This window comes from Panthera pardus, unplaced genomic scaffold (genome assembly GCF_024362965.1).
Source record: "Panthera pardus isolate Hobbes unplaced genomic scaffold, ASM2436296v1 HiC_scaffold_12, whole genome shotgun sequence".
NCBI classification, from domain to species: Eukaryota; Metazoa; Chordata; class Mammalia; order Carnivora; family Felidae; genus Panthera; species Panthera pardus.
The window spans coordinates 98,597,198-98,622,977 of NW_026526677.1; the positions used below are offsets into that span (position 1 = coordinate 98,597,198).

A 25,780-nucleotide genomic window follows, 5' to 3' on the forward strand; every position below is an offset into this window, starting at 1 on the left:
AGGCTCCAATGAGCGCGCGCCGCGTCCGGGGCCGGCTGGTGCGCGAGACGCCGCGGAGAGATTGGTGGCTAATGTAACAGTTTGCAAACCGAGGGGAGTTGTGAAGGGCGCGGGCTTGGGGGCGCCCTGCCGGCCTCGTGGGTACGTCCGCCGCCGCGTTTGTCCCAGAGCTGGGGCCGCAGGAGCGCAGGCAAGCGGTAACGGGGTTGGGGATGGCGATGGGAGCCGGCCACCCCTCCTAGGAGAGGCAACGTGCTAGCTCCGGGGGCGGGTCGGTAGCGGGAGCAAGGGCCGCACGGACGCCGGTGCGCTTGACCCCGCAGCTCGGTCCCGGGGCGCCCCCACGCTTTAGGGGAGGGCCGGGCCGCGTTTCCGGGGGTGGGAGCCGCCGCCTTCGCCAGGTGACGCTTAGGTGAACTCGGGGGACTCGGTACCTGCCCGGCGAGGAATCTTACCGTTGCAGGCGCGGCGTCTGTGTAGGCAGCGGGGCGGGGGGTTGGGATGGAGAACGGGCGGCGGGCGGGACAACCCGAAAGGATACCGAGGAGGAGACAGGCCCTTCTAACATCCCAGCCTCCTCCAACGTCACCACTTCTCAGTTCCCGTCCAGGCCCGGCCTGGCTTTCCCCGCCAGCGGGAGAGCTCCAGGTGTAGGGAGGCAGTTGAGCTCTGGGTGGGGATCCCTGGCCGCACCCCAGGTGTCTAACAGCAGGGGCAGTGCTAGGGTGAGCCAGTTACAGCCTATGCCGTGGACGGAAGGCTCTGGTCTCCTTTCTCCTGTCCCGGTACCTTCCCTGTTTAGGGATGTGGTGGATGGAGTCCAGGACGCTTTGTGTGATTAGAGTGCTGGGTCCTTATCAGGAGGGTGGGGAGGGGGATGTAGGCCCCTTTGCCCCCTGGTGAGGGTGGAGTATGAATCTTAAAGCTTCTCTGTTCTGGGATGAGTTTCTGTCTTCTTCACTCAGGGCATCCGGTTACAAGTGTTGTTTTTCTCCTCCCTCAGAGGCACAATGGCAGCCACCGTCAGGAGGCAGAGGCCAAGGAGACTAGCCTGTTGGGCCTTGATGGCTGTGCTCTTGGCAGATCTGTTGGCACTGAGTGGTATGTACCCCAGTAGTGGGCTCAAAAGAAGAATTGATGAATGAACTATGGTGGGAGAGGAGGCTTTTAGTTGGAAGTTGGACTCTTGAGTTGCTGAACCTAGGGTTTTATCTTTGCTATCTTTCCTTCTCTTTGGAGGGTGAAGTGCTTTGGTTAGAGGGGACTCAGGAGTGTTGGGGAACAGGGGGTAATCAACAAATCTCTTTCTTTTTCAGACACGCTGGCAGTGATGTCTGTGGACCTGGGCAGCGAGTCCATGAAGGTGGCCATCGTCAAACCCGGAGTGCCCATGGAAATTGTCTTGAACAAGTGAGGGCGGCCCCAGTGTCAGGGGTGGGGGAAGAGGGAAGTCTGTGCTCCTAGCCCGAGTGTATTCTTGCTAGGGCCCACAACGGGCTGGTGTCGGAGTGATTGTGTTTGGGGTGTTGAGGCTCCTGAATCCACATCCTGCTGTAGGCACCTGGGCCCTGTGTCTCTTTTTTTTCAGGGAATCCCGGAGGAAAACCCCAGTGACTGTGACCCTGAAAGAAAATGAAAGATTCTTTGGAGACAGTGCAGCAAGCATGGTGAGCTAACAGCCCACCCCCTTCCCATAAGCGATGGGCAGAAAAGAGATGTCAGACCCCAGAGCCTGTTCTCTTATCAGCCTCTGATGTGAGAGGTAGGTGATGGTGGACTTGGGAACCTCACGCCATATTCCTTATTTATCTGTTCTCAGGCCATCAAGAATCCAAAGGCGACACTGCGTTACTTCCAGCACCTCTTGGGGAAGCAGGAGGGAAACCCCCATGTGGCCCTTTACAGAGCCCGTTTTCCAGAGCATGAGCTAGGCTTCGACCCACAGAGGCAGACTGTGCACTTCCAGATCAGTCCGTGAGTGTTGTGCTGGGGACAGTGGGCTCAGTGGGCCTCATGGGCTCCTCTGCTCATGGTTGTCCTTGCCTTTAACTCATCCCCTCCCCACAGGCAGCTACAGTTCTCACCTGAGGAGGTACTCGGCATGGTCCTCAATTACTCACGTTCCCTGGCTGAAGATTTTGCAGGTGAGCAGCTAAGGTGGGGCCAGCGGTGGCCAGGTTCCCTAGGGTCTCAGTGGGACAGTTTTGCCTCCCAGGGAACAGCCAGCCATATTTGAGGACATCTTTGGTTGTCACAACTGGAGAGCTGCTACTGGCATCTAATGAGCAGAAGCCAGGGATGCTGCCCGAGATCCTACAATGCACAGAATAGCCCCACACAGCAAAGAGTTACTTGGCCCAGAAGGTCACTAGTAGCAAGACTCGGAAAGGGTCGTCTTGAGTATGGAGCTGGTGGGAACCCTGGTCTGTTGCCCTCTGTAGAGCAGCCCATCAAGGATGCAGTGATCACCGTGCCAGCCTTCTTCAATCAGGCCGAGCGCCGAGCTGTGCTGCAGGCGGCTCGCATGGCTGGCCTCAAAGTGCTACAGCTCATCAATGACAACACCGCCACCGCCCTCAGCTACGGCGTCTTCCGCCGGAAAGATATCAACACCACTGCCCAGGTGAGCTGGGGAGGAACTTCTCACCGGACTTGGAGGCTGGCTGGCTGTGACGACGGAGACCGCTTGACTCTGTTTTGCATCTCGTTTGCACGACTAGCCCTTGACAAAATGCAACACCAGGCCCCTCTCGGCTAGCGTTGGGGCTTTTCGGCTTTCAGTGGAGAGTCGATACAGCACCTTGGAGTTAGAGAAGGTTTCCGTGACAGTTGTCTCGGTGTCTCCACAGAACGTCATGTTCTATGACATGGGCTCTGGCAGCACCGTGTGCACCATTGTCACCTACCAGACGGTGAAGACTAAGGAGGCGGGGATGCAGCCACAGCTGCAGATCCGGGGAGTGGGGTAAGTGGGTACTTGCTGAGACACCTTCGGGTCGGGGGTTTCTTCTTGGAGGGGCAGCTGCCTCCTTTTCCCGCTCCCTGCACGAACGTTCTCCTGAAGCATCGGTCACTGTAGGGTACCTCTTGGAAGAACCGGGGAAAGATGGAGAGAGAAGGGGACAGTTTGGGAAGATTGAAAGGCAGGGAACTTACCGAGAGCTATTACTTAGGAAATCCGTGGGGCTACCGACCATGCGCAATGTCAGATGCGGTCATTTGCTTGTTCTTGTCACTTTCAGTGTACTTACTGGTGACGTGGTCTGATTTTCTGAGCCGTTCTTTTCTGTGCGGTTCTTCCTCCACCACTCTAGTCCCAGCTTCCATCATCTCTGACCTGCAGGGTTACGATAGAAGGTCTCCCCGTCTTCACTGTGGCCCCCCTCCAGTTCTTTCTCCACGTTGTAGCCAGAAGGTTGTTTTCAAAATGCCAACCTGAGTATAGTCTATTTCTTTAAAAGCCTTCAGTGGCAGGGTGCCTGGGTGGCTTAGTCGGTTGAACATCGGACTCTTGATTTGGCTCTGGAGCCTGCTTAAGATTCTCTCTCTGCCCCCTCTCCCCTGCTCTCGCACGTGCCCACATTCTTGCCAGCTTTCTCTTTCAAAGGAAAAAAAAAACTTAGTGGTTCCAGACCTTTATCGTGGCCTGTGAGAGCTCTGACTCCTCCCTTTTGTCTCTACCCAGAGCCTTTGCTTTTTGAGTTCTACCATGCCTGTCCTTTGGAGCTTATTCATTGGGCTGTTTCTCACCTCAGGGTCTTTATGCACACTGTTCCCTCCATCTAGGGTTGTTTGCTCTTCAACCCATTAACTCCACTCAATCCTGCAGGTTTCAGCTCAGGCATCACATCTCCACAGAACTTTCTATGGCGTCTGTAAATAGGGGGCATTTCCCTTCTACGTCTTCTAACGCTGTTGTCTGTCTCCCTTATAACTCGGGGTGGTTGGCATTTTTTTTCGTGTAATTGTTCGATGCTAGACTGTAAGCTTCTTGACAGCAGATTCCCTGTCTGTTTGCTGTTAATTGCATCTCCAGAGACAAACAGATAGTCAGTGCCCAGTAAGTACGGTGGATTGGATACGCACGTGAACTGCCACTGAGGTGTCAGCCACGTGGGAGGAAGGTGAGGTTCCTAGGTCGATGAAGGGACACTGTGTGTTCCTCACGCTTTTTCTGTCTCTTTTCCCTGGATAGATTTGACCGCACCCTGGGGGGCTTGGAGATGGAACTCCGGCTGCGTGAGCACCTGGCAAGGCTTTTCAACAAGCAGCGGAAGGGCCAGGGAGCTAAGGATGTGCGGGAGAACCCCCGTGCCATGGCCAAGCTGCTACGGGAGGCGAATCGACTCAAAACCGTCCTGAGTGCCAACGCTGATCACATGGCACAGGTGCCCACTCATGGCTGGTCGAGGGCAAATATTCTCCATCCTGAGCTAGGCCCCTTGTGTGCGGTGTGGCCCATCCCTCTTCCCAGGCCTCCTACCATTCTCCCAAAGTCCAATTCCCTCGATTTCTGACCTGCCCCCCCAAAGAGGAGGACCTGGGTGGGCGCTCTGACTTGCCCCATCCTCCTCCTAGATCGAGGGCCTGATGGATGATGTGGACTTCAAGGCAAAAGTGACCCGTGCGGAGTTTGAAGAGTTGTGTGCAGATTTATTTGAGCGGGTGCCCGGGCCTGTGCAGCAGGCCCTCCACAGTGCCGAAATGAATTTGGTGAGGGGGTAGTGAGATGTGGGCGTGGGGTGGGGGGCATGTGGGATAGAAAGTGGTTAGGTGGCAGGGGGGAGGGGGCGGGAATGTCACCGGATGCGTCGGTGCCGAGGAGGAGGGCTGATGATGTGCCGTTCCATTTCCCATTCTCTGTCTGTAGGATGAGGTTGAGCAGGTGATCCTGGTTGGTGGGGCCACTCGGGTCCCCAAAGTTCAGGAGGTGCTGTTGAAGGCTGTGGGCAAGTGAGTGTGGGTGCTGAGGCATTGGGGCCAGGGCTGCGGAGAGGGCGGCCAGGCTGGGTGCTCCAGAGTAAACGTGCTGAAGCGCAGGACTTTTGCAGGGAGGAACTGGGGAAGAACATCAACGCAGACGAAGCAGCTGCCATGGGGGCTGTGTACCAGGCAGCTGCGCTCAGTAAAGCCTTCAAGGTGAAGCCGTTTGTAGTGCGAGATGCGGTGATCTACCCCATCCTGGTGAGTAGGCCTGTCTGATCGCCTCACCGAGGGTGGTTTCTCTCGTCTGCCGTAGCCTGTACACTTGTTTTCTGCCAGTTGACGGCTTCCACGTACCCTTACCCCAGAACCTGCTCTGGCTCTCCAGTGTGCTTCCTCTCTGCCTGCTGTGTAGGTGGAGTTCACAAGGGAGGTGGAGGAGGAGCCTGGGGTTCGCAGCCTGAAGCACAATAAGCGTGTTCTCTTCTCCCGAATGGGGCCCTACCCTCAACGCAAAGTCATCACCTTTAACCGCTACAACCATGACTTTAACTTCCACATCAACTATGGTGACCTGGGCTTCCTGGGGCCCGAGGATCTTCGGTGAGAGGGTGGGGCGAGGTGGGGGCTCCAGAAGGGAGGATCTGGGGCCACGGGGCTGACGGGGAAGCGGGCTGTGCGGTCAGGATTGGGGTGAGCATTTTCTCTGGAGGGCCCAACATTTTGTGCTGGGAGGCCTTGTAGTCAAAGGCTGGAGGCTGGCTGGCTGAGTTCCCTGGACTTGCTCTCTCCTCCCCAATCAGGGTATTTGGCTCCCAGAATTTGACCACAGTGAAGCTGAAAGGTGTGGGTGAGAGCTTCAAGAAGTATCCCGACTACGAGTCCAAGGGCATCAAGGCTCACTTCAACCTGGACGAGAGTGGCGTGCTCAGCCTCATCAGGGTGAGAGCAGAATGAGACCGTGGGTACAGGGCAAGGGTCCAGGCCCCACCAGCCTTTGCAGAGCGGTTCCACCTGGTATTAGAACATGATAAGCGGGAGAGGCTTATGGAGGTGGATAAGTCCTGGCTCTAAACACAGCTCACCAGGGACCTGGTGGTTCAGGGCCTATAAAAAGTTACAGATGTTGTAAATTTCAGGATCTGTAGAATGGCCAAGTAATCCGTTCTCAAAGAATGGTTCGGGTCTTGGGGGGGGGGGGGGCGCGCCAGGGTTGCTCAGTCAGTTAAGAGTCCCAACTCTTAGTTTCAGCTCATGTCTTGATCTCGTGGTTGTGGGTTCAGGCCCTGTGCTGGGCTCCACGCTGGACATGAAGCCTACTTAAAAAAAAAAAAAAAAAAAAAAAATAGTTCTGGGTGTTAACATCTTTTAGAAGGTACCATGGGAAATCACGGCCCATTCTGTCGTCAAGTGGAGAAGTGCAAGGCCGTGAGGGAAAGAAGGAGCTATGACCCAGTCCTCAGGAGGGCTCATAATCCAGGGGGGTAGTGATGACTTGATTCAAGATCCCTTAGAAGAAGGTGGGTGAGGGAATAGGCCAGCACCGCCACGGGTCACGTGGATGTGTGTGAGTAGACACCCACTGTGGCAGGACGTTTGTGGGGACGAGGTGGCTTAGCGTGTGCGTCTCGTCACCTCGCATCCCTGTTTCTAGGTGGAGTCTGTGTTTGAGACATTGGTGGAGGACAGCCCAGAGGAGGAATCTACCTTGACCAGTGAGATGAGTGTGTGTGTGTGTGTGTGTGTGTGCGTGTGCGTGTATGTGTGAGAGAGGATGTACTTGTGTGCCTCTGGGGGAGGCGGGCAGACCTTGCCCTTGGGCAAGGAGGTGGTGTCACTGCTGTGGCCCCTTTGAGTCTTTGGGTTTTCTTCCTCCTAGAACTTGGCAACACCATCTCCAGCCTGTTTGGAGGTGGTACCACACCAGACACTAAAGAGAACGGTACAGACACTGTCCAGGTAAGGCCAGCACGGAGCCAGGGGAGCTTGGAGGATGGTGAATGGGGCCGGGTAGTAGCAACAGAGGCAGGGAGGGATTGGGGGCAGGCATTCCAGCTGCCTAGGACTGACTAGACCCCCCCCCGTCCCTGCTTTCCCCGGGCCCTTGCCGAGTGAACCATACCCTCCTCTGGACCCTGAGCTGTCCCTGTGCTCGGGCTCCAGGGCACATTCCCTTCATCTCGAAGCACTGCTCCTCCGACCAGACCGCCTGCCGTAGTCTGCACAGCCTGTGACCCTATGGTCATCTGCCTGTCCCCAGGCTGTGCTGGGAGCAGCAGGCCCCTTCGCAGCAGAGCCTGGGGGATTTGGCGTTGCCCGCTGAGCGATTCATCCATAGGCTCTGCTGGGGACCTCTTGTTTCCCAGGAGGAAGAGGAGAGCCCTGCTGAGGGGAGCAAGGATGAGCCTGGAGAGCAAGCGGAGCTCAAGGAGGAGGCGGAGGCCCCAGTGGAGGACACCTCTCCGCCCCCACCCACTGAGCCGAAGGAGGCTGCGGTTCCTGAGGAAGAAAAGGCCACAGAAAAAGAAAACGAGGAAAAGCCTGAGGCCCAGGTGAGCCAGAGGCGAAGGGAATAGATGCCTGCCTGTGGGGAATAAAAGGACCTGAGCTTCTCCTGACCTCCTCGTTTCTTTCCCCCACCAGAAGCCAAGTGAGAAAAAGGAGGCAGGGTCTGAGGCTGCCCCTCCAGCCCCAGAGGAAGAAAAGAAGCAGAAGCCTGCCCGGAAGCAAAGAATGGTAGAGGAGATTGGGGTGGAGCTGGTGGTTCTGGACCTGCCTGACTTGCCCGAGGATGAGCTGGCCCACTCAGTGCAAAAGTGAGTAGAAACGTGCGCGCGCGCGTGCGTGTGTGTGTGAGCATGCACGCACAGGGTGGTAAGGGCAGTGGCACCCATGGGAGGGAGAGCCGTCTGCCCCAGGGTCTGAGGTCAACATGCTCTCTCCCTCGTGCTTGCTTCTGTCATCCCACAGACTTCAAGACTTGACGTCCCGAGACCTAGAGAAGCAGGAACGGGAAAAGGCTGCCAACAGCTTGGAAGCTTTTATCTTTGAGACCCAGGTTGGTGGGCTGGGAGACACAGCTGCCCCGGGACCTGTGTCTGAGGAGGGTCTGCCTCTGTGAGCCCTGCTCTTGGGGTTCGGTGCATGCTTGGGCCCGTGTGCACCTCTCTAGGACAAACTGTACCAACCCGAGTACCAGGAAGTGTCCACAGAGGAGCAGCGCGAGGAGATCTCTGGGAAACTCGGCGCTGCCTCCGCCTGGCTGGAGGACGAGGGCTTTGGGGCCACCACAGTGGTAAGCGGCTTCCCAGGACGTGGTGGGTGGGATGGGAGCCCTCGCTTTGCTCTTTACAGGCAGAAGGTCGGAGAAGGTGAGGAGAGCTGGGGTGTGAGGCCAGGAGAAGGACGCGGGGCCGGCTTCAGGGCCAGCCTCTCATCCCTTCAACCCCCTCTGCCCACTCCCACCCTGCATCCGTCAGATGCTGAAGGAGAAGCTGACTGAGCTGAGGAAGCTATGCCACGGGTTGTTTTTTCGGGTAGAAGAGCGCAAGAAGTGGCCTGAACGGCTGGCTGCCCTTGATAATCTCCTCAACCATTCCAGCATGTTCCTCAAGTGAGCAGCCCCTTCGATTTTCTTCCTTATTCGGTCCTGCCAAGCCTGGAAGTCCATCAGCTTCCCATGCCCACACCCCAGATCCCTCTCTCCCCTGGGCTCACCGTCTCCTTCCTGGCTTACAGGGGCGCCCGGCTCATCCCAGAGATGGAGCAGATCTTCACTGAGGTGGAGATGACAACGCTAGAGAAAGTCATCAACGAGACCTGGGTAATCAATCCCTGCATGAACACTTACTGGGATGCTCCCCTGGCAAGGTGTGCTATGCTGGGCAGAGAGGAGATGCCGAGAAACCGGGGTTCAGCAGCTACTGCTGCCTCCTGGCCCGGCAGCTAATCGGGAAGGCGGAAGGCATTTACATTTGAGGCCACGTCTGATTAGCCCCAAGCAAGGGTCACGGCCATGAGTTTTGTCAGACTGCAGGAGCAGCAGAGCCCATCCCTCTGAGGTTAGAGCAGCTGCTCCAAGCAGCTGGGGCTTGAGCTGCGCTCAGAAGGTGAGCCAGGGAAGACTTGTCACGGGAGGCCGGAACTCTTCCTTTTGGGTGTGTGGAGAGTGATATTGAGCCAGAGCTCAGAAGTGGAGAGACCAGGGAATAATCAATCAAGAGCTTCAGCTGTAGTTGGTCCCTAGTATTGTAGGCCACAGACATGGCTACGAGTTTGGGACTCCTTTGTGGGGAGCCTCGGATGCCGTTCCGAAGAGTCTGCTTACCATCGTGGGGCTGACGGCCAGGAGTAGTGGAGTGGTTTGCCATCTGAGGGAAAAGCCTAGGGCCGGTCTGGGGTGTATTTCATCCGGGCCAGAGATAACCTACCCTCTCCAGGGCTAGCTCTGAGCCTGTCCTGGGCTCACCCACAGGCCTGGAAGAATGCGACCGTGGCCGAGCAGGCCAAGCTTCCCGCCACAGAGAAACCCGTGTTGCTCTCAAAAGACATCGAGGCCAAGATGATGGCCCTGGACCGTGAGGTGCAGTATCTGCTCAACAAGGCCAAGTTTACCAAGCCCCGGCCCCGGCCCAAGGACAAGAATGCAACCCGGGCAGAGCCTCCCCTCAATGCCAGTGCCAGTGACCAAGCAGAGAAGGTCATCCCTCCACCAGGTGAGGGCAGGGTGCCTGGCTCCAGGTGCCACTGGGCGGGAAGAAGGCCTCCTTTCCCTCCGGGGACTACATTTTACCCCTGGTTTTCCTCCAGGCCAGCCTGAAGATGCAAAGCCCATTTCAGAACCTGAGAAAGAGACTGGTGAGTTGAAGAAAGTGATTGGGAATATGGATATTGCTAAGCCTAGGGGTCGGCAGACTTGCAGGCACAGCCTGTTTCTAGAAGGTCCACAAGCTGTGAACAGCCCTTACGTTTTTAGGTTCTTACATATCCACACAAGCATGTCTGTGCAAAGAAGCCGGGTGTAGCCCACAACCCCTAAAACATTCGCCATCTGTCTTTTTCTAGAAAAAGTTTGCCAACCCTTTCATTAGTCCCTTCCTCCCTTCTGCAGAGGCTAACCTCTTCCTCCCAAAAGCAGGATCTGAACAGGCAGACACCGAACCTCTGGAGTTAGAAGGTCCTGGAGCAGGTGAGCATGGGGCTGGGGGCACCCGGGAAGCCTAGTAGGGCCCAGCGGGGAGGATCTGCCCGGAACGGGGCCAGTTACCTTTGTCTCACCTGCTGCTGGCATTCCTTCGCTCTTCCCCACTCCCAGCAGAACCGGAACAGAAGGAGCAGCCGACAGGACAGAAGCGGACTTTGAAGAATGATGAATTATAACCAACCCCCCAGCTCCCCCTTTCACCCCTCCCCCTTCTCCTACCTCCTCTATTTATTAAACATCGAGGGTCGGGGGAGGGGTTGCTCCTGCCTTCAGAGGCTTCGGTTCCTTTTCTCTCACCTTGATTGGAGGTGTGGAGAAGGGGGAGGAAGGGACAGCTCACCAGTTCCTTCGGCAGTGGTTCTGTGGTAAAAACTGAAATTGTTTCATTTCCCAGTCCCACCCCTGGTTCCTTACCCATCCAGGCCCTCATTTGGGGAAAATCACTATTATGTCTTAATTCTTTGCCTGTGGGTGGGTGAGGGATCGGCTGTTGATGGGGTCGATGGACCTGGCAGGTGGGAGAGGGATGCCCTGGGCTATTAGAGAGTCTCCAGTCTCCTCTGTCCTCCTCCCTGCTTCCCTCTTCCACTACCAAGTCCGCCCCTACAGGGGCCAGTGTCTACAGAGCCTTGGTTACCAGGTCTGGTTTCTGAGTGCCTATCTATGCTCTTTCCTCCTCCAAGGTCTTGTCTTTCCCTAAAAGGCCCCATCCCCGGTGACGACTCTTCCCCTGGTTTCCTTGGCTTCCGGTTGTGAGTAAGGCAGCCGTCTGCCTCTTGCCCCAGCCTTTCCATCTGGACTGGCTGCAGTAAAGCTAGATCCATCCCCACCCGCGGTGGCCAGAGTAGGCAGCAAGAACGTGAAGAAGGGAAGCCAGCCGCCTCTGTGGGAGAGACGTCTGAAAACCCGGGAGCTCCCACTTAAGGCCTCTCAGACACAGGAAAGCGTGCGGAGTGGCCAGGGTGGGATGCCAGCATCCTGCGAGCACTGTCGGAGTCGGCATCTTCCCTGTTCCTGTCCCTCCGTGTCCCTGTGACTCCTGGCCCTCTCTGCTCTCCTGTCTTCTGCCCTCCTAGATACGGCCTTTCCCTGGTCCCTTGGCCCCCTGGGCTGACCAAAATGTGCTTTCTACTGTGAGCCCCTATCCCAAGACCCCGGGAGAAGGAGAGACCATGGCGTGAATGTAAAAATACCACCTCGCCCTCTTGGAGGCAGGCCGTGTGGGTGAAGGAAGAGGGTGTGGGCTGGCCTGCCTTTCTTGCATTGCTCTGCTAAGATGGAGGCTCTTTACCCATCATGCCGATGTTGGGGAGCCTGTCCTCCAGTGTTCGTCTGGAGCAGGAGCCACAGCGCCACCCGGCTCCCAGGGCAGGGGGGAACCTGGTTGTGTCTGTCCTTTGTCTTTTTTCCTTTTTTTTTTTTTTTTTTTTGCCACATTGGCAGATGTGAGACTTAAGGGTCCCACCCCATCCTGTATGTTTGAGTTCTTTCACTAGCGGTTAAGGCTGGTTGGACAGGTTTGAGTCAAATTGTACTTTGGTCCATTGTTAATTGAGAAACTGTTTCAATAAAATATTCTTTTCTACAGTTTTTGTGCTATGGTTTTTAAAATGTTTGTTCCCTGGGGCAGCGTGGTGGCTCAGTTGGGTTAAGCATCCGACTCTTGATTTTGGCTCAAGTCATGATCCCAGGGTCAGGAGTTCGAGCCCCAGGTTGGGCTCCTTGCTGAGCATGGAGCCTGGTGCACTTGCTCTCTGTAAAAACAAATGTCTCCTGTGTATGAACAATACATGTTTATTATAGAAAATTTGGACGCTAGAAGTTTGAATCTTAAAATTACGTATCCTGCTACCGCCAAAATACATTTTGGACTTAGTTGAGATTCGTATATGTAAGTTGTTTTTTCATGAGAACACAATTGTGGTTTTATTTTTCCCTTGACCTTTGGACCCCTATGTCCCAGGCATTTTTAGGTGACTACCATTTTTTAAGATAACAACCCATTTTGCGAGTAAGAAATTGACAGTTCATGGGAGACGGCCCAGCTGGCTCAGTCAGTGGAGCATGCGACTGTTAATCTCAGGGTTGTGAGTTCATGCCCCACATTGGGTGTGGAGCCTACTTAAAAAAGAAAATGAAATTGACAGTTCAGAGGTCTCGGTAATGGATCCAAGGAATCAGAGGTGGTAAGTGCCTCGGCTAGGTTTGAATTTAAGGCTGACCCATTAGCACTCGCTGTTAACTGCTCTGATACGAGAATGTGTTACTGAAGTCCCCACTCAGCACCGTTAATTTGGGTTATCAGTGGTGATGGAACCATATTTTGCCAAAGGAAGATCATTCTAGTCCTTAATCGCATGTCTAAGAAGCTGAATAAATAATGGGAAGATTATGTTTTTCTCTAAAGTTTGAACAGGTCAGACATGTTTTAAAGCCTGAAGGTTTTTATTTTTTAAAATAGACTTTCTTAGAGCAGTTGTGGGTTCACAGCGAAATTGAGCAAGAAATACAGAGACTTCCCATATACTCCGGCTCCACGCATGCACAGCCTCCCCCACTATCAACATCCCCCGCCAAAGTAAGACAGTCATACTAACGTATGACCCGATGTTGATTATTGTCATCACCCGAAGTATAGTTTACATTAGGGTTCACTAATGTACTAATGTTGACATTGTACATTCTTTGTAATTTGGACAAATCTATAATGACATGTGCCCACCATTACATGTCATACAGAGTAGATTCACTGTCCAAAAAAATCTATGCTCTATTGGTCCATCCCTCCTGCCACTTGTAACTCCTGGCAACCACAGATCTTTTTGCTGTCTCCCTAGTTTTGCCTTCCCCGGAATGTCGTGTAGTTGGAGTCCTACAGCACGTAGCCTTTCAGCCTGGCCACTTTTGCTTAGCAACATGCGTTAACATTTCCTCCATGTCTACGTTTATTTATTTATTTAGTTAGTTAGAGAGCAAGAGTGTGTGCAGGAGGGTCACAGAGAGAGAGGGAGAGAGAGAATCCCAAGCAGGTTCCACACTGTCAGTGCGTGGAACCTGATGCGGGGCTCAAACTCACAAACCCCTGAGATCACGACCTGAGCTGAAATCAAGAGTCGGACGCTTAACAGACGGAGCCACCCAGGCGCTCCTGTAGCCATTATTTTTAAAGGATCAATTTTTAATTCTCTAGTTTCCATCATCATATGGGCATTATGAACAACTCTGTAATACACTGGCTAGATATGCCATAGTTTTTTTAAATCTTTCATCCATATTGCACCCCTGGATGTTTCTGCTTTTCAGTATTACAACAGTGACTACCTTTGGGCATAATATTGTTTTCTTGATCTCTTAGGTTACATTAGAAGGTAGGAATATTGAAGGCAGCGGTTCTCAACCGGGGAAATTTTACCAGGGGTCATTTGGCAATGTGTGGAGACATTTGGGGCTGTCAAAATTGGCAGGTAGGGGGCTGTAGAGGATAGGTTTATTGGTATTTAGTGGATAGATGTCAAGGATGCCACTAAACATTCTCCCATGCACAGGACAGCTCTCCCCACTGCAACAAATTACCTTGCCCAAAACGTCCATGGCAGTGATATTGAGAAACCCTAATCTAAATTCTCAAGTATTACCTTCTTTTAATTCTTTTTAATTATTAATGTGTATGGGAAGCAGCGCTGTTCATTGATTAAGGACATGGGTTTTGGAGTCCAACAAATTAGGAACTAGTCAGTAACCTACACCTGAGACAAATCATTTGGCTTTGATTTTTCTTATCTTTTTAAAACAAGACGAGACCCAACCCTACATAGTTGCTAAAGCCAACACAGTATTTTTTTAACCAATACAGTATTAATACTGTAATTTTGCCAGACTGATAAATTAAAAAGTGGCTTCGATTTTATTTTATGATTGAGGTTGAACATCTTATTTAAGAGCCGCTTGTATTTTCTTTTGCCTTAAGCTATTGTTCCCTATCCGTTGCCCCTTTTCCTTATTAGGTGGTTGGTCTTAATGATCTTTAAGAATTCTCTCTGCATTAAGGAAATCAGTCCTTAGTCCGTGACTTAAATCTGTCTTACCCAGTTTAGGTTTTGACTGCGTATGTGGTCTTCAGCATGAATTTATTTTAGGTAGAATTTATTATTTTGTATTATTTTGTATGGCATACATTTATTTTAGGTAGAACTTACTATTTTTGTATGGCTTTTAGGGATTTGTTGTACTGAGGCCTTCCCCATTCCAAGATTACGTTGCCATGCTTGTGTCTGGTATTTTTGATTCTACTTTTTTGTGTTTAGATCTTTTGATCCACCTACAGTTTATTTTATGGTAAGGTATGAAGCAGGATCCAACTAGCCAGTATTCCAATACCATTTATTGAAATCTGCTTTTTCTAGGCTGTTACAGAAAGCCACCTTTATTATATAACAAGTTCTCAGGTGGGTTTGAGCTTCTATTGGGATTTTTAATTCTGTCTCAATGATAGTTTATTTTATTTTAAGTTTTTAAAGCTTTTCCCTTCTTGTTTACATGTTTTTTAATGTTTATGTTTGAGAGAGAGACAGACAGAGCGTGAGTGGGGGAGGAGCAGAGAGACAGGGAGACATAGAGTCTGAAACAGGCTGTCAGCGCAGAGCCCTATGCGGGGCTCAAACTCAGGAACGGCAAGACCACGATCTAGGCTGATGCTGGACTAAGCGCTTAACCAACTGAGCCACTCAGGAACCCCTCAATGATATATATATTTTTTAATAAGGCAGAGGTTTGGGGCACCTGGCTGGCTCAGTCAATAGAGCATGCAACTTTTGATAAATAAACCTAAAAAAAATAATGCACAAGTTTAATTATTGTAGTTTAAAATTTTTTTTCGTGGGTAATCTTGCTTATTTTTTTCCTAACAGCTTTAGAATTGGCTTATCTGAGAGGTAGCAGGAATGAGTGGGTTTAAATCCTGACTGCCACTTAATGGCCCTATGATTTGGGCAAATTTCTTAGCCCCTTGCCTCAGTTTTCCCATAAAAATCGTGCCACCCTCATACGGTTGTTGTGAGAATTAATGGAAATAACATAGGAAAGCTCTCAGGGCAGTGGCACGCACATAATGCGTACTGTCTAAATGTTTGCTGTTTTATTAACCAGAATCCTGAAACAGGGCTCCTGGGTGGCTCAGTCAGTTAAGTGTTCAACTTTGGCTGAGGTCGTGATCTCACAGTTTGTGAGTTTGAGTCCTGCGTCAGGCTTTGTGCGGACAGCTCAGAGCCTGGAACCTGCTTCAGATTCTGTGTCTCCCTCCCTCTCTCTCTGGCCCTCCCCAGCTCGTGCTCTCTCTCTCTCTCTCTCTCAAAAATAAATAAACATTAAAAAATAATTAAAAAAAAAAAAGAATCCTGAAACAAAATGATAAATGATGGCAACTGGAGATGGTAAGTAAAGGAATTTAAGGAATTTATCTTATTAAGGGGATATCAATTTTGGAAAGCTTAAGGAATAGAGAAAAAAATAAAGTCAAGTATGGGTCTCAATAATTAAGGATACACTGCCTCCAAAACACTCACTTTATTTTTTAAAATATTTATTTATTTAAGTAATCTCTACACCCAATGTGGGGCTCGAACTCGTGACCCTGAGATCAGGAGTCACGTGCTCCTCCAACTGAGGCAGCTAGGTACCCCTCAGAAGACTGACTTTATTTTTTTATTTTATTTTTTTGCTTTTTATTATTCTTTATTTATTGGTCCTACCACGTGACCCATGTTCCTATGTGCACTGGCTACCAAAAGACTAACTTTAGGTCAAAAACAGTAATATGTTGACAGTGAAAAAATGGGCAAATTATATTCCATGCAAATAGTGACTAAAAAAGTAGCTGGAGTAGTTCTACTAGTTTCAGACAAAATGGACCAGAAGTCAAAAGAGACTTAAGAAAGACATTCTAGGAGTGCCTGGGTGGCTCAGTCAGTTAAGCCTCTGACTCTTGCTTTCAGCTCAGATCATAATCTCACACTTTGGTGAGTTTGAGCCCCACATCGGGCTCCATGCTGAGAGTGCAGAGTCTGCTTGGGATTCTCTGTCTCCCTCTCTCTCTGCCCCTCCTACACTCACACTGTCTCTGTCTCTCTCAGGATAAATATATATATATATATGTATATATATATATGTATATATGTGTATATACACATATATATACATATATATATACATATATATGTATATATATGTGTATATACACATATATACATATATATACATATATATACATATGTGTATATACACATATATATACATATATGTATATATATGTATATATATGTATATATATAAAAAGAAAGACATTCTCTCTATATTTTTGTTACGTACACATTTTTCTTCATTATAAGAGACAAAGACATGATGTATTAATAAAAGAATCAATTAATTAAGAAGCTATAACAATTATAAACATATGTACCAAACCAAGGAGACCCCAAATATATAAAGCATGCAATGACACTCAATGAAAAATTGAAGGAAGAAATAGAACTTCCACAGTAATAGTTGAGATTTCACTACCCTATTTTCAATGATGGATATAGATCTTCTAGATGAAAGATCAGTAAGGAAACAGCGGGCTTAAAACTCACTATAAATCAACTAAACCTAACAGACTTCACCCAATAATAGGACACTCCGCTGAGCAACAGCAGAATATTCATTCTTCTCTATTGTACATAGAATATTCTTCAGCATGGACTATATTTTAGGTTCCCAAACAAGTCTCAATAAACTCCATAAGACTGAAATCATACAAAGTATCTTCACTGACACAACGAAATGAAACTAGACATCAGTCACAAAGAGAAAATTGGAAAATTCATAGATACATGGAAAGTAAGTGATACCATCTTTTTTTATTATTATTAAAAAAAATTTTTTTGGGGGGCGCCTGGGTGGCGCAGTCGGTTAAGCGTCCGACTTCAGCCAGGTCACGATCTCACGGTCCGTGAGTTCGAGCCCCGCGTCGGGCTCTGGGCTGATGGCTCAGAGCCTGGAGCCTGTTTCCGATTCTGTGTCTCCCTCTCCCTCTGTCCCTCCCCCGTTCATGCTCTGTCTCTCTCTGTCCCAAAAATAAATAAACGTTGAAAAAAAAAAATTTAAAAAAAAAATTTTTTTTTAACATTTATTTATTATTGAGAGACAGAGACAGACAGAGCATGAGCCTGGGAGGGGCAGAGAGAGGGAATCCGAAGCAGACTCCAGGCTCCCAGCAATCAGCCCAGAGCCCGACCTGGGGCTCGAACTCACAAACCGCGAGATCATGACCTGAGCGGAAGTCAGACGTTTTACTGACTGAGCCACCCAGGCGCCCCGTGATGCAATCTTAAACAGCCAATGGATTAAAGAAGAAATCACGAGGGAAATCAGATACTACCTCAAGATGAATGAAAAGAACACTGGAGAAAGTAAAAAAGATAAGTGGTTTCTAGGGGTCAGCGGGACGGGAGAGAGGAATAGGTGGAGGACAGAGGATTCTCAGGGCAGCGAAATCTTCTGTACACTTTCATGGTGGCTACATGTCATTCCCAACCCAAAAAAATGTACAACACCAAAAGTGAACCCTCATGTAAACTGTAGACTTTGGGTGATAATGATGTGTCAGTGCAGGTTTATGGATTGTACAAACCATACGACTTTGATGTGGGACGTTGATGGGGGAGAAGACTGTGAGGGTGGGGGTGGGGGCAGGGGGTACATGGGGCCTCTCTGTACTTTTCCACTCAATTTTGCTGTGAAGCTAAAACTGTTGTAACAAATAAAGTCTATTGAAACACACACGCTTGTGTGTATACATATATATACACAACATATCAAAACCTGTGGGGATGACTGAAAGCAACGCACAGAGGGAAATTATAGCAGTAAATGCCTACACATAAAAAGAATAAACATCTTTAATGAACAATCTCACTCCACTGCCTAAGGAACTAGAAAAATAAAAGTCAACTAAACTCAGCGTATCTGGGTGGCTCATTCGGTTAAGCGTGGACTCGTGGTTTCAGCTCAGGTCACGGTCTTGCAATTCATGGGTTTGACCCCCGTGTCCAGTTCCACGATGATGGTGAGGAGCCGGCTTGGGATTCTTTCTCCCTCTCTCTCTGCCCCTCCCCTCCTCGAAATAAATAAGTAAACTAAAAAAAAAAAAAAAAAAAAAAAGTAAACTAAACTCAAATGTGACAGAAAATAATAAAAGTGAAAGCAGAGAGGAACAAGATAGAAAAAAAAAAAAAAATAGGGAATCACCGAAACCAAAAGTTAATGTTTTGGAAAGATCGACAAAATAAATAAATCTATTAGGTAAATTAACTAAAATAGAAGACAGAGAGGAATCAAATTACTAAAATCAGAAGTGAAAGAAGGGATATTACTCCTAACTGTACAAAACTAAAAAGGATTGTAAGAGAGTGGTACGAATAACTATGTGTCAACAAAGTGGATAATCTAGATAAAATGGACAAATTCATAGACACACACAAACTACCAAAACTAAAAAAACCCAGAAAGTCAGATTAGACCTATAACAAGTAAGGAGATTGAATCAATAATCCAAAATCTCTGGGGGTGCCTGGTTGGCTCAGTTGGTTAAGCGTCTGACTTTGACTCAGGTCATGATCTCACAGCTGGTGAGTTCAAGCCCCGAGTCGGGCTCTGTGCTGACAGCTCAGAGCCTGGAGCCTGTTTCGGATTCTGTGTCTCCCTCTCTCTCTGCCCTCCCCCACTCACATTCTGTCTCTCTCTGTCTCTTAAAAATAAATAAACACTTAAAAAAGAAAGAATATTCATAAAATAGAAGAATAAAAAAAAAGAATGGAGTTCTTGGGTGGCTCAGTTGCTTAACCTTCCGACTCTTGATTTCGGTGCAGGTCATGATGACACGGTTGTGGGATAGAGCTCTGCGTTGTGCTCCACGCTGAGTGGGGACCCTGCTTGGGAGTCTCTCTCTCTCTGCCCCTCCCCCAATTGTGCATGTGCGTACGCTCTCTCTCTCAACATAAACATTAAAAAAATTTTTTTAAGTTTTTAAAAAGTTTTAATATGTATTTATTTCTGAGACAGAGAGACAGAGCATGAGTGGGGGAGGGGCAGAGAGAGAGAGGGAGACACAGAATCCGAAGCAGGCCCCAGGCTCGGAGCTGTCAGCACAGAGACACATGGGGCTCGAACTCACAAATCGTGAGATCATGACCCGAGCCGAAGTTGTCGCCCAACCAACTGAGCCACCCAGGCGCCCCCCTACAAAAATTTTTTTAAATCACAAATATCTGGAAAGGCTATAAAACTACTTCCTTTCCAGCTACATATCTGTGTGAGGCTCAATCTTCATATGCTTCAACCAAGCTAGCGCAGGCAGCAGTTTGAATGCAGAAGCAGATGTGAAAATATAGTGGTCTTCTCTTAAACCAGAAGTTAAAGAGATTTGCAAAAATGTAAAACGATCTCACTGTTCTCATAATTGTTTTTTTTTTTTTAATGTTTATTTAATTTTGAGAGACAGAGAAAGGCACAGAGTACGAGCGGGGGAGGAACAGAGAGAGAGGGAGACACAGAACACGAAGCAGGTTCCAGGCTCCCAGCTGTCAGCACAGAGCCCGACTCGGGGCTCGAACTCACAAACCGCGAGATTATGACCTGAGCTGAAGTCGGACACTTAACTGACTGAGCCACCCAGGCACCCCTCATAAATTCTTAAAATATAATTATTTGTCATTTAAAAAGCTATTTACATTGATGTCCTATTTGGTTTATTAGCATTACTTTAAAATGTATTCATAAGTACTTTTTAAATCTCTCAGTTTTTTTCCGTTTATTTTTATTTTGAGAGAGGGATAGAGAGTGAGTGGAGGAGGGGCGGAGAGAGAGGGAGAGAGAGAATCCCAAGCAGGGTCTGCACTGTCAGCACAGAGCCCGAATTAGGGCTCAAACCCACAAACCATGAGACCATGACCTGAGCCAAAATCAAGAGTTAGATGTTTAACCCACCGAGCCTCGCAGGCACCCGTCTGTTTCTTTTTTAAGTTTATTTATTTGTTTTGAGAGAGTGAGAGAGAGACAGAGACACAGAGAGAGAGAGAGAGAGAGAGAGAGAGAGATAGCGTGAGTGGAGGAGGGGCAAAGAGAGGGAGAGAGAGAGAATCCCAAGCAGCCTCCACGCTGTTAATGCAGAGCCCAATGTGAGGCTCGAACTCAACAACTGTGAAATCATGACCTGAGTGGAAATCAAGAGTCAAAACCTTAACCGAGCCACCCAAGCACCCCCTAAATCTCTCAGTTTTAATAATGTGAAAAATATCCACAGAGATAACCTACATGGCTCTTTAGAGTCTTCAATGATACTTAAGAAGGTAAAATTATCCTGAGAATACCGGATTCAGATGATCTTCCTCTACCCTTAAAACTGTTTTCAGATGACTTTATATATAGAAAACCCTAAAGACCACCAAAAAACTGTTAGAACTGATAAAGGCATTCAGTAGCCTTGTGAGATACAAAATGAAGGACCCCCAAATCACTTGTGGGTGTGGTTTTTCTAAAGCCATATTGTTTTCCTTTTTTTTTAATGTTTGTTTGTTTGTTTAGAGAGAGGAGAAGCACAAGTGGGAGAGGGATAGAGAGAGGGAGGGAGAGAATCCAAGCTGAGAGCGCAGAGTCCGATTCGGGGACGGATCTCATGACTCCAACGCTTAACTCACTGAGCCACCCAGGCGCCCCTCACTTGTGTTTTTTTATACACTAACCAGGAACCGTCCAATAAAGATTTTTTTTTTTTTTCCCCCTGCAAAAAGCATTATTGCTTCTATCTGGCCTAGGGCTTGGGAGAGAGCTGCAGGGTGGTTAAAAAGCTGCCTAGGGGCTGCGGGGAGAGGCTCTGGCAGAAGCCCCCACGCCAGGGGGTGCAGAAGGGCCCCTCAAAAGCCGTGGGCTCCGGAGGCTGCTAGGGGGCAGGAGGGTGAGTCTCTGGAAGAGACGCTGCGCAGTCCGTCCCCGGGAGCTAGGCAGGTGCACCCCATCTTCCTGACGAGGTTCACCTGCTCCTCTAGGATCCGGTTTTCCAGCAAGACCCAGAGTGTGTGTGGGCGGGGCTTGCAGATCCAGAAGGGCCTGCTTGGGGTTTTTTCCTGGGCTGGGGCGGCTTCCACTGAGTTCAGGGTTTTGCTCTGTCAGTCTTGGGAGGCTTCTGCTCGTCCTGGAAGAGGGCACAGCCGCGGTGCGGGGTTGACATCGAGGGGCTCCCAGTGCCTTGGCGCTGGTCCTCTGCCCACTGGCGGAGGAAGTGCCCCAGCCTTCCAGAGCCACACCGTCGCGGTGGAAATAGAAGCTGGGAGGGAGGGAGGGTAGGAGGCCCGCAGATGCAGGTTGATTAGGCGGCAGGCCACGTGGGTGGAATAATTCTGGCAAATCTGGGAGCTCAGTAGCTGGTCGACCACAAGGGGCTAATCTCAAAAGCAGGTGTTGGCTGGTCCCGGAGGCAGGGTGTGGTGTGAAGACGGTTCTGAAGGTTGCCTATGGACGTTGATCAGATGTTGGAAGAAATTGAAGCCTGGAGAGAGGTCAGGTAGGCCCACAGATGAAGGTTGATGAGGCAGTACCAAAGTATGGACCCACAGATTACTAATTACAAAGAGATACACTTGACAATAAAGAAATCAGGCGGACACCATTTTTTTTTTTTTTTTTTAATTTATTTTTGGGACAGAGAGAGACAGAGCATGAACGGGGGAGGGGCAGAGAGAGAGGGAGACACAGAATCGGAAACAGGCTCCAGGCTCCGAGCTATCAGCCCAGAGCCTGACGCGGGGCTCGAACTCACGGACCGCGAGATGGTGACCTGGCTGAAGTCGGACGCTTAACCGACTGCGCCACCCAGGCGCCCCAGGCGGACACCATTTTAACTAAATGATCAAACTTATCCCAAGCCTCCCGATGTGGTACACACATCATCATCTATACAGTACTTCTTCCAAAATTAATATTATCATCGCAAAAATAGTTGGACAAATATCGAGGGACATTATGTAAAACAACTGACCTAGACTCTTGAAAAATATTAGCCATGAAAGATTTTTTTTCTCTTCTTTTTTAAAAATGGGAAACTGCTTTCTCTTTATGTAGGCCTTAGGAAGAAAATTAACTTTGGTCACATACTCCCTTTTTAAAAAATCCAGTTTTACATATAGAAGACCAATTGATCAGAGAAGTAATTTTTTTTATGTCAAATCGGGCCAAGTTTCATCAAAAATATAATACACTATGTAATTCATATTATGTAAAGATTGCTTAGGTTCGTAACATTCCAAATGTATGACAGTTGCCATCCCATCCTAAGAGATGTGGAAGTATTTCCTTTCATGTTGCTTTGGGTCAAAGGCCAGTACCTAATCTTATGCCAACAATAATTTAGATTGCTATTGGCAGTAGAAATATCCATGATGAATAGTACTACTATTACAAAGAATAATACAAGAATATTTTTCATGAACATATCACAGTATCAGGTAAGATTTTATAAGAGAAAAATATACAGGAACAAAAAAGGTGAAACAGTTACCACAAACTATAAAATGTCCTCCCTGTAACTGTATTTGAAAGGTTGTAAAAGGATGGGATTGGAAATTTGACGGTGCTGGGGTACCTGGGTGGCTCAGTGGGTTAAGCAGCAGGCTCTTGGTCTCATCTCAGGTCATGACCTCACGGTGTCGTGAGTTCGAGCCCCACATCAGGCTCTGCACTGATGGTCCAGAGCCTGCTTGGGATTCTCTCTGCTCCCCCTCCCTCCCCCATACTCATGCTGTCTCTGTCTCTCTCAAAATAAATAAACTTAGACATTTTTTAATAACAAAGAAGTTTGATGGTGCCAATAAGAAAGAAAATTGAGGGGCGCCTGGGTGGCTCAGTCGGTTGAGCGACCGACTTCAGCTCAGGTCATGATCTCATGGTTTGTGAGTTCGAGCCCCGCGTCAGGCTCTGTGCTGACAGCTCAGAGCCTGGAGCCTGCTTCTGATTCTGTGTCTCCCTCTCTCTCTGCCCCTCCCCTGTTCATGCTCTGTCTCTCTCTGTCTCAGAAATAAATAAACATAAAAAAATTAAAAAAAAAGAAAGAAAATTGAGTATTGTATTTATTATCTTCTACAACCCTTACTCTGTCAAAATGGTTATAGTCATACCCATACAAGTGTAACCCATAGTATCTGCAGGCACTCTTTTAAATAATTATAATGTAAAAGTCTGTGCTGTATAGTCCCCCACTGTCCATTATAATAAGGCTTTTATTTATATTCATTTTGATTCCAGTATAGTTAACATACAGCGTTATATTAGTTTCAGGTGTACAAGAGAGTGATTCAACCATTCTATATCTATACATTATTCAGTGCTCATCACGATAGGTATACTTTTTTTTGTAAGTTTATTTGAGAGAGAGAGAGAGAGAGCGCACATGCACGGGGGAGGGGCAGAGAGAGAGAGTGAGAGAGAGAGAATCCCAAGCAGGCTCTTCCCTGCCAGCACAGAGCCCAACACAGGGCTTGATCCCTCGAACCATGAGATCATGACCTGAGCCGAAATCAAAAGCTGGACACTTAACCCACTGAGCCACCCAGGCACCCCATCATAAGAACCTTCTTAATCCCTTTCATTTATTTTACTTATCCTTCACCCACCTCCCCTCTGGCAGCCGCCAATTTGTTCTCTATGGTTAACAGCCTGTTTTTTGGTTTGTCTCCTTTTTCTTTGTTCCTTTGTTTTGTTTCTTAAATTCCACATATGAATGAAATCGTGTGATATTTGTCTTTCTCTGATTTATATCACGTAGCATTATGCTCTCTAGATCCATCCATGGTGTTGCAAATGGCAAGACTTTACTCTTTTTTATGGCTGAGTTACACACACACACACACACACACACACACACCACATCTCTCTCTCTTTTTTTTAATGTTTATTATTTATTTTGAGAGAGACAGAGAGAAAGAGAATCCCAAGCAGCTCCAGCCATCAGCGTGGAGCCCGACACAGGGCTTGATCCCATGACCATGAGACCATGACCTGAACAGAGATCAAGAGCCAGACGCTCAACCAACTGAGCCACCTAGGTGACTCTATCACATCTTCTTTATCCATTCACGTATTGATGGACAATCGGGCTATTTCCATGATTTGACTGTTGTGAATAATGCTGCAATACACATAGAGGTACATATATCTTTTTGAATTAGTGTTTTCATGTTCTTTGGGTAAATATCCAGTAGTGTAATTACTAGATCATATGGTAATTCCATTTTTAATTTTTTGAAGAACCTCCATACTGTTTTCCACAGTGGCTGTACCAGTCTGCACTCCCACCAACAGTGCATAAGTGTTTCTTTTTCTCGACATCCTCTCCAACACTTGTTTCTTGTCCTTTTGATTTTAGCCATTCTGCAGGTGTGATGTGATATCTCATTTTTTTTAAGTTTATTTATTTATTTATTTATTTATTTATTTAGAGAGAGAGTGGACGTGGGGGAGGGGCAGAGTGAGAGAGAGAGAATCCCAAGAAGGGACAATCTCTACACTGTCAGAGCAGAGCCCGACACGGGGCTGGAACTCATGAACTGTGAGGTCATGACCTGAGCCGAGACCTAGAGTCAGATGCTTAACCGACTGAGCCACCCAGGCAGCCCATCTCATTGTGGTTTTGATTTGCATTTCCCTGATAATGAGTGATGTTGAGCATCTTTTCATGTGTCTGTGGGCCATCTGTATGTCTTTGGAGAAATGTCTATTCATGTCTTCTGCCTATTTTACAAATTAATTATTTTTGAGTAATCTCTGTACCCAATGTGGGGCTTGAACTCACAACCTTGAGATCAAGAGTTGCATGCTCTACTGACTGAGCCAGCCAGGCATCCCTCTTCCACCCATTTTTAATTGGATTATTTGCTTTGTGGTGTTGAGTTTATATAAAGTATCTTTATATATTTTGGATACTAACACTTTATTGGATATGTCATTTGCAAATATCTTCTCCCATTGAGTAGGTTATCTTTTAGTTTTGTTGGGGATCCTTCACTTCATCCGGGTGCTCAGTTAGCTTGAAGTTCTTCAGCAGATTCTTCTTTCTCTGTGAACCACTTTCAGAGTCATTTGGACTTTCAGAATCAGGTGAATCATTATCATCATCATCATCATCATCATCATCTCCAGCCATATTACCTTCTGCGCCATGATCCTCCTACCTCACTGAAGCCAAGTCTACAATGTCCTCAATATCTTTCTGATAGTTTACTATCCGTACTTTGCTGATATTAAGACTCCCAGTTCTTCATTACTTTTATCTTCTCCTAAATCGGCTGCCTCCCAATTGCTAGATCCAAGATTGTCATCTGGGAGGCTGAATGCTTCATCTTTCTGCTCATGGGAATCCCTGGCTGCATTCATTGTTCTGGGTACCCAGACGGGAAATGAGGGGAAATACCGAACCCACCCACGATTCTCATCAGAATCCAATCAAGGGGCACCTGGGCGGCTCAGTCGGTTGCGCATCTGACTTTGGCTCAGCTCATGATCTCAGTTTGTGAGTTTGAGCCCTGTGTTGGGCTCTGTGCTGACAGCTCGGAGCCTGGAGCCTGCTTCAGA

General features: G+C 48.5%; 1 protein-coding gene across 8 annotated transcripts; it reads left to right on the forward strand.

Moving 5' to 3' along the window:
* Positions 1-8: 8 nt before the first annotated feature.
* Positions 9-11,713, forward strand: HYOU1 (hypoxia up-regulated 1). 8 transcript variants are annotated; one of them, XM_019468931.2, is made up of 26 exons: positions 9-197; positions 1,004-1,101; positions 1,317-1,410; positions 1,589-1,667; positions 1,820-1,974; positions 2,068-2,144; positions 2,442-2,623; positions 2,850-2,965; positions 4,196-4,388; positions 4,579-4,713; positions 4,871-4,953; positions 5,052-5,184; positions 5,339-5,526; positions 5,727-5,865; positions 6,578-6,638; positions 6,803-6,882; positions 7,290-7,475; positions 7,567-7,739; positions 7,894-7,981; positions 8,096-8,218; positions 8,403-8,536; positions 8,662-8,746; positions 9,398-9,638; positions 9,733-9,780; positions 10,034-10,111; positions 10,238-11,713. In XM_019468931.2, the coding sequence occupies exons 2-26, from the start codon at positions 1,011-1,013 to the stop codon at positions 10,300-10,302; spliced, it is 3,027 nt and encodes a 1,008-aa protein (XP_019324476.2). In that variant the 5' UTR covers positions 9-197; positions 1,004-1,010; the 3' UTR covers positions 10,303-11,713. The 8 variants fall into 8 exon arrangements, with proteins under 8 accessions (XP_019324476.2, XP_019324475.2, XP_019324478.2 ...); XM_019468930.2 differs by having other exon boundaries at positions 10-190; XM_019468933.2 differs by having other exon boundaries at positions 10-190; positions 10,241-11,713.
* Positions 11,714-25,780: the final 14,067 nt, after the last annotated feature.

Excerpts from the sequence above, each read along its gene's own strand:
- HYOU1 (XM_019468931.2), top strand. The coding sequence starts at position 1,011 with ATGGCAGCCACCGTCAGGAGGCAGAGGCCAAGGAGACTAGCCTGTTGG. Across the intron at positions 1,102-1,316 it reads AGATCTGTTGGCACTGAGTG|ACACGCTGGCAGTGATGTCT; the intron begins GTATGTACCCCA and ends TTTCTTTTTCAG. Across the intron at positions 5,185-5,338 it reads CGGTGATCTACCCCATCCTG|GTGGAGTTCACAAGGGAGGT; the intron begins GTGAGTAGGCCT and ends CCTGCTGTGTAG.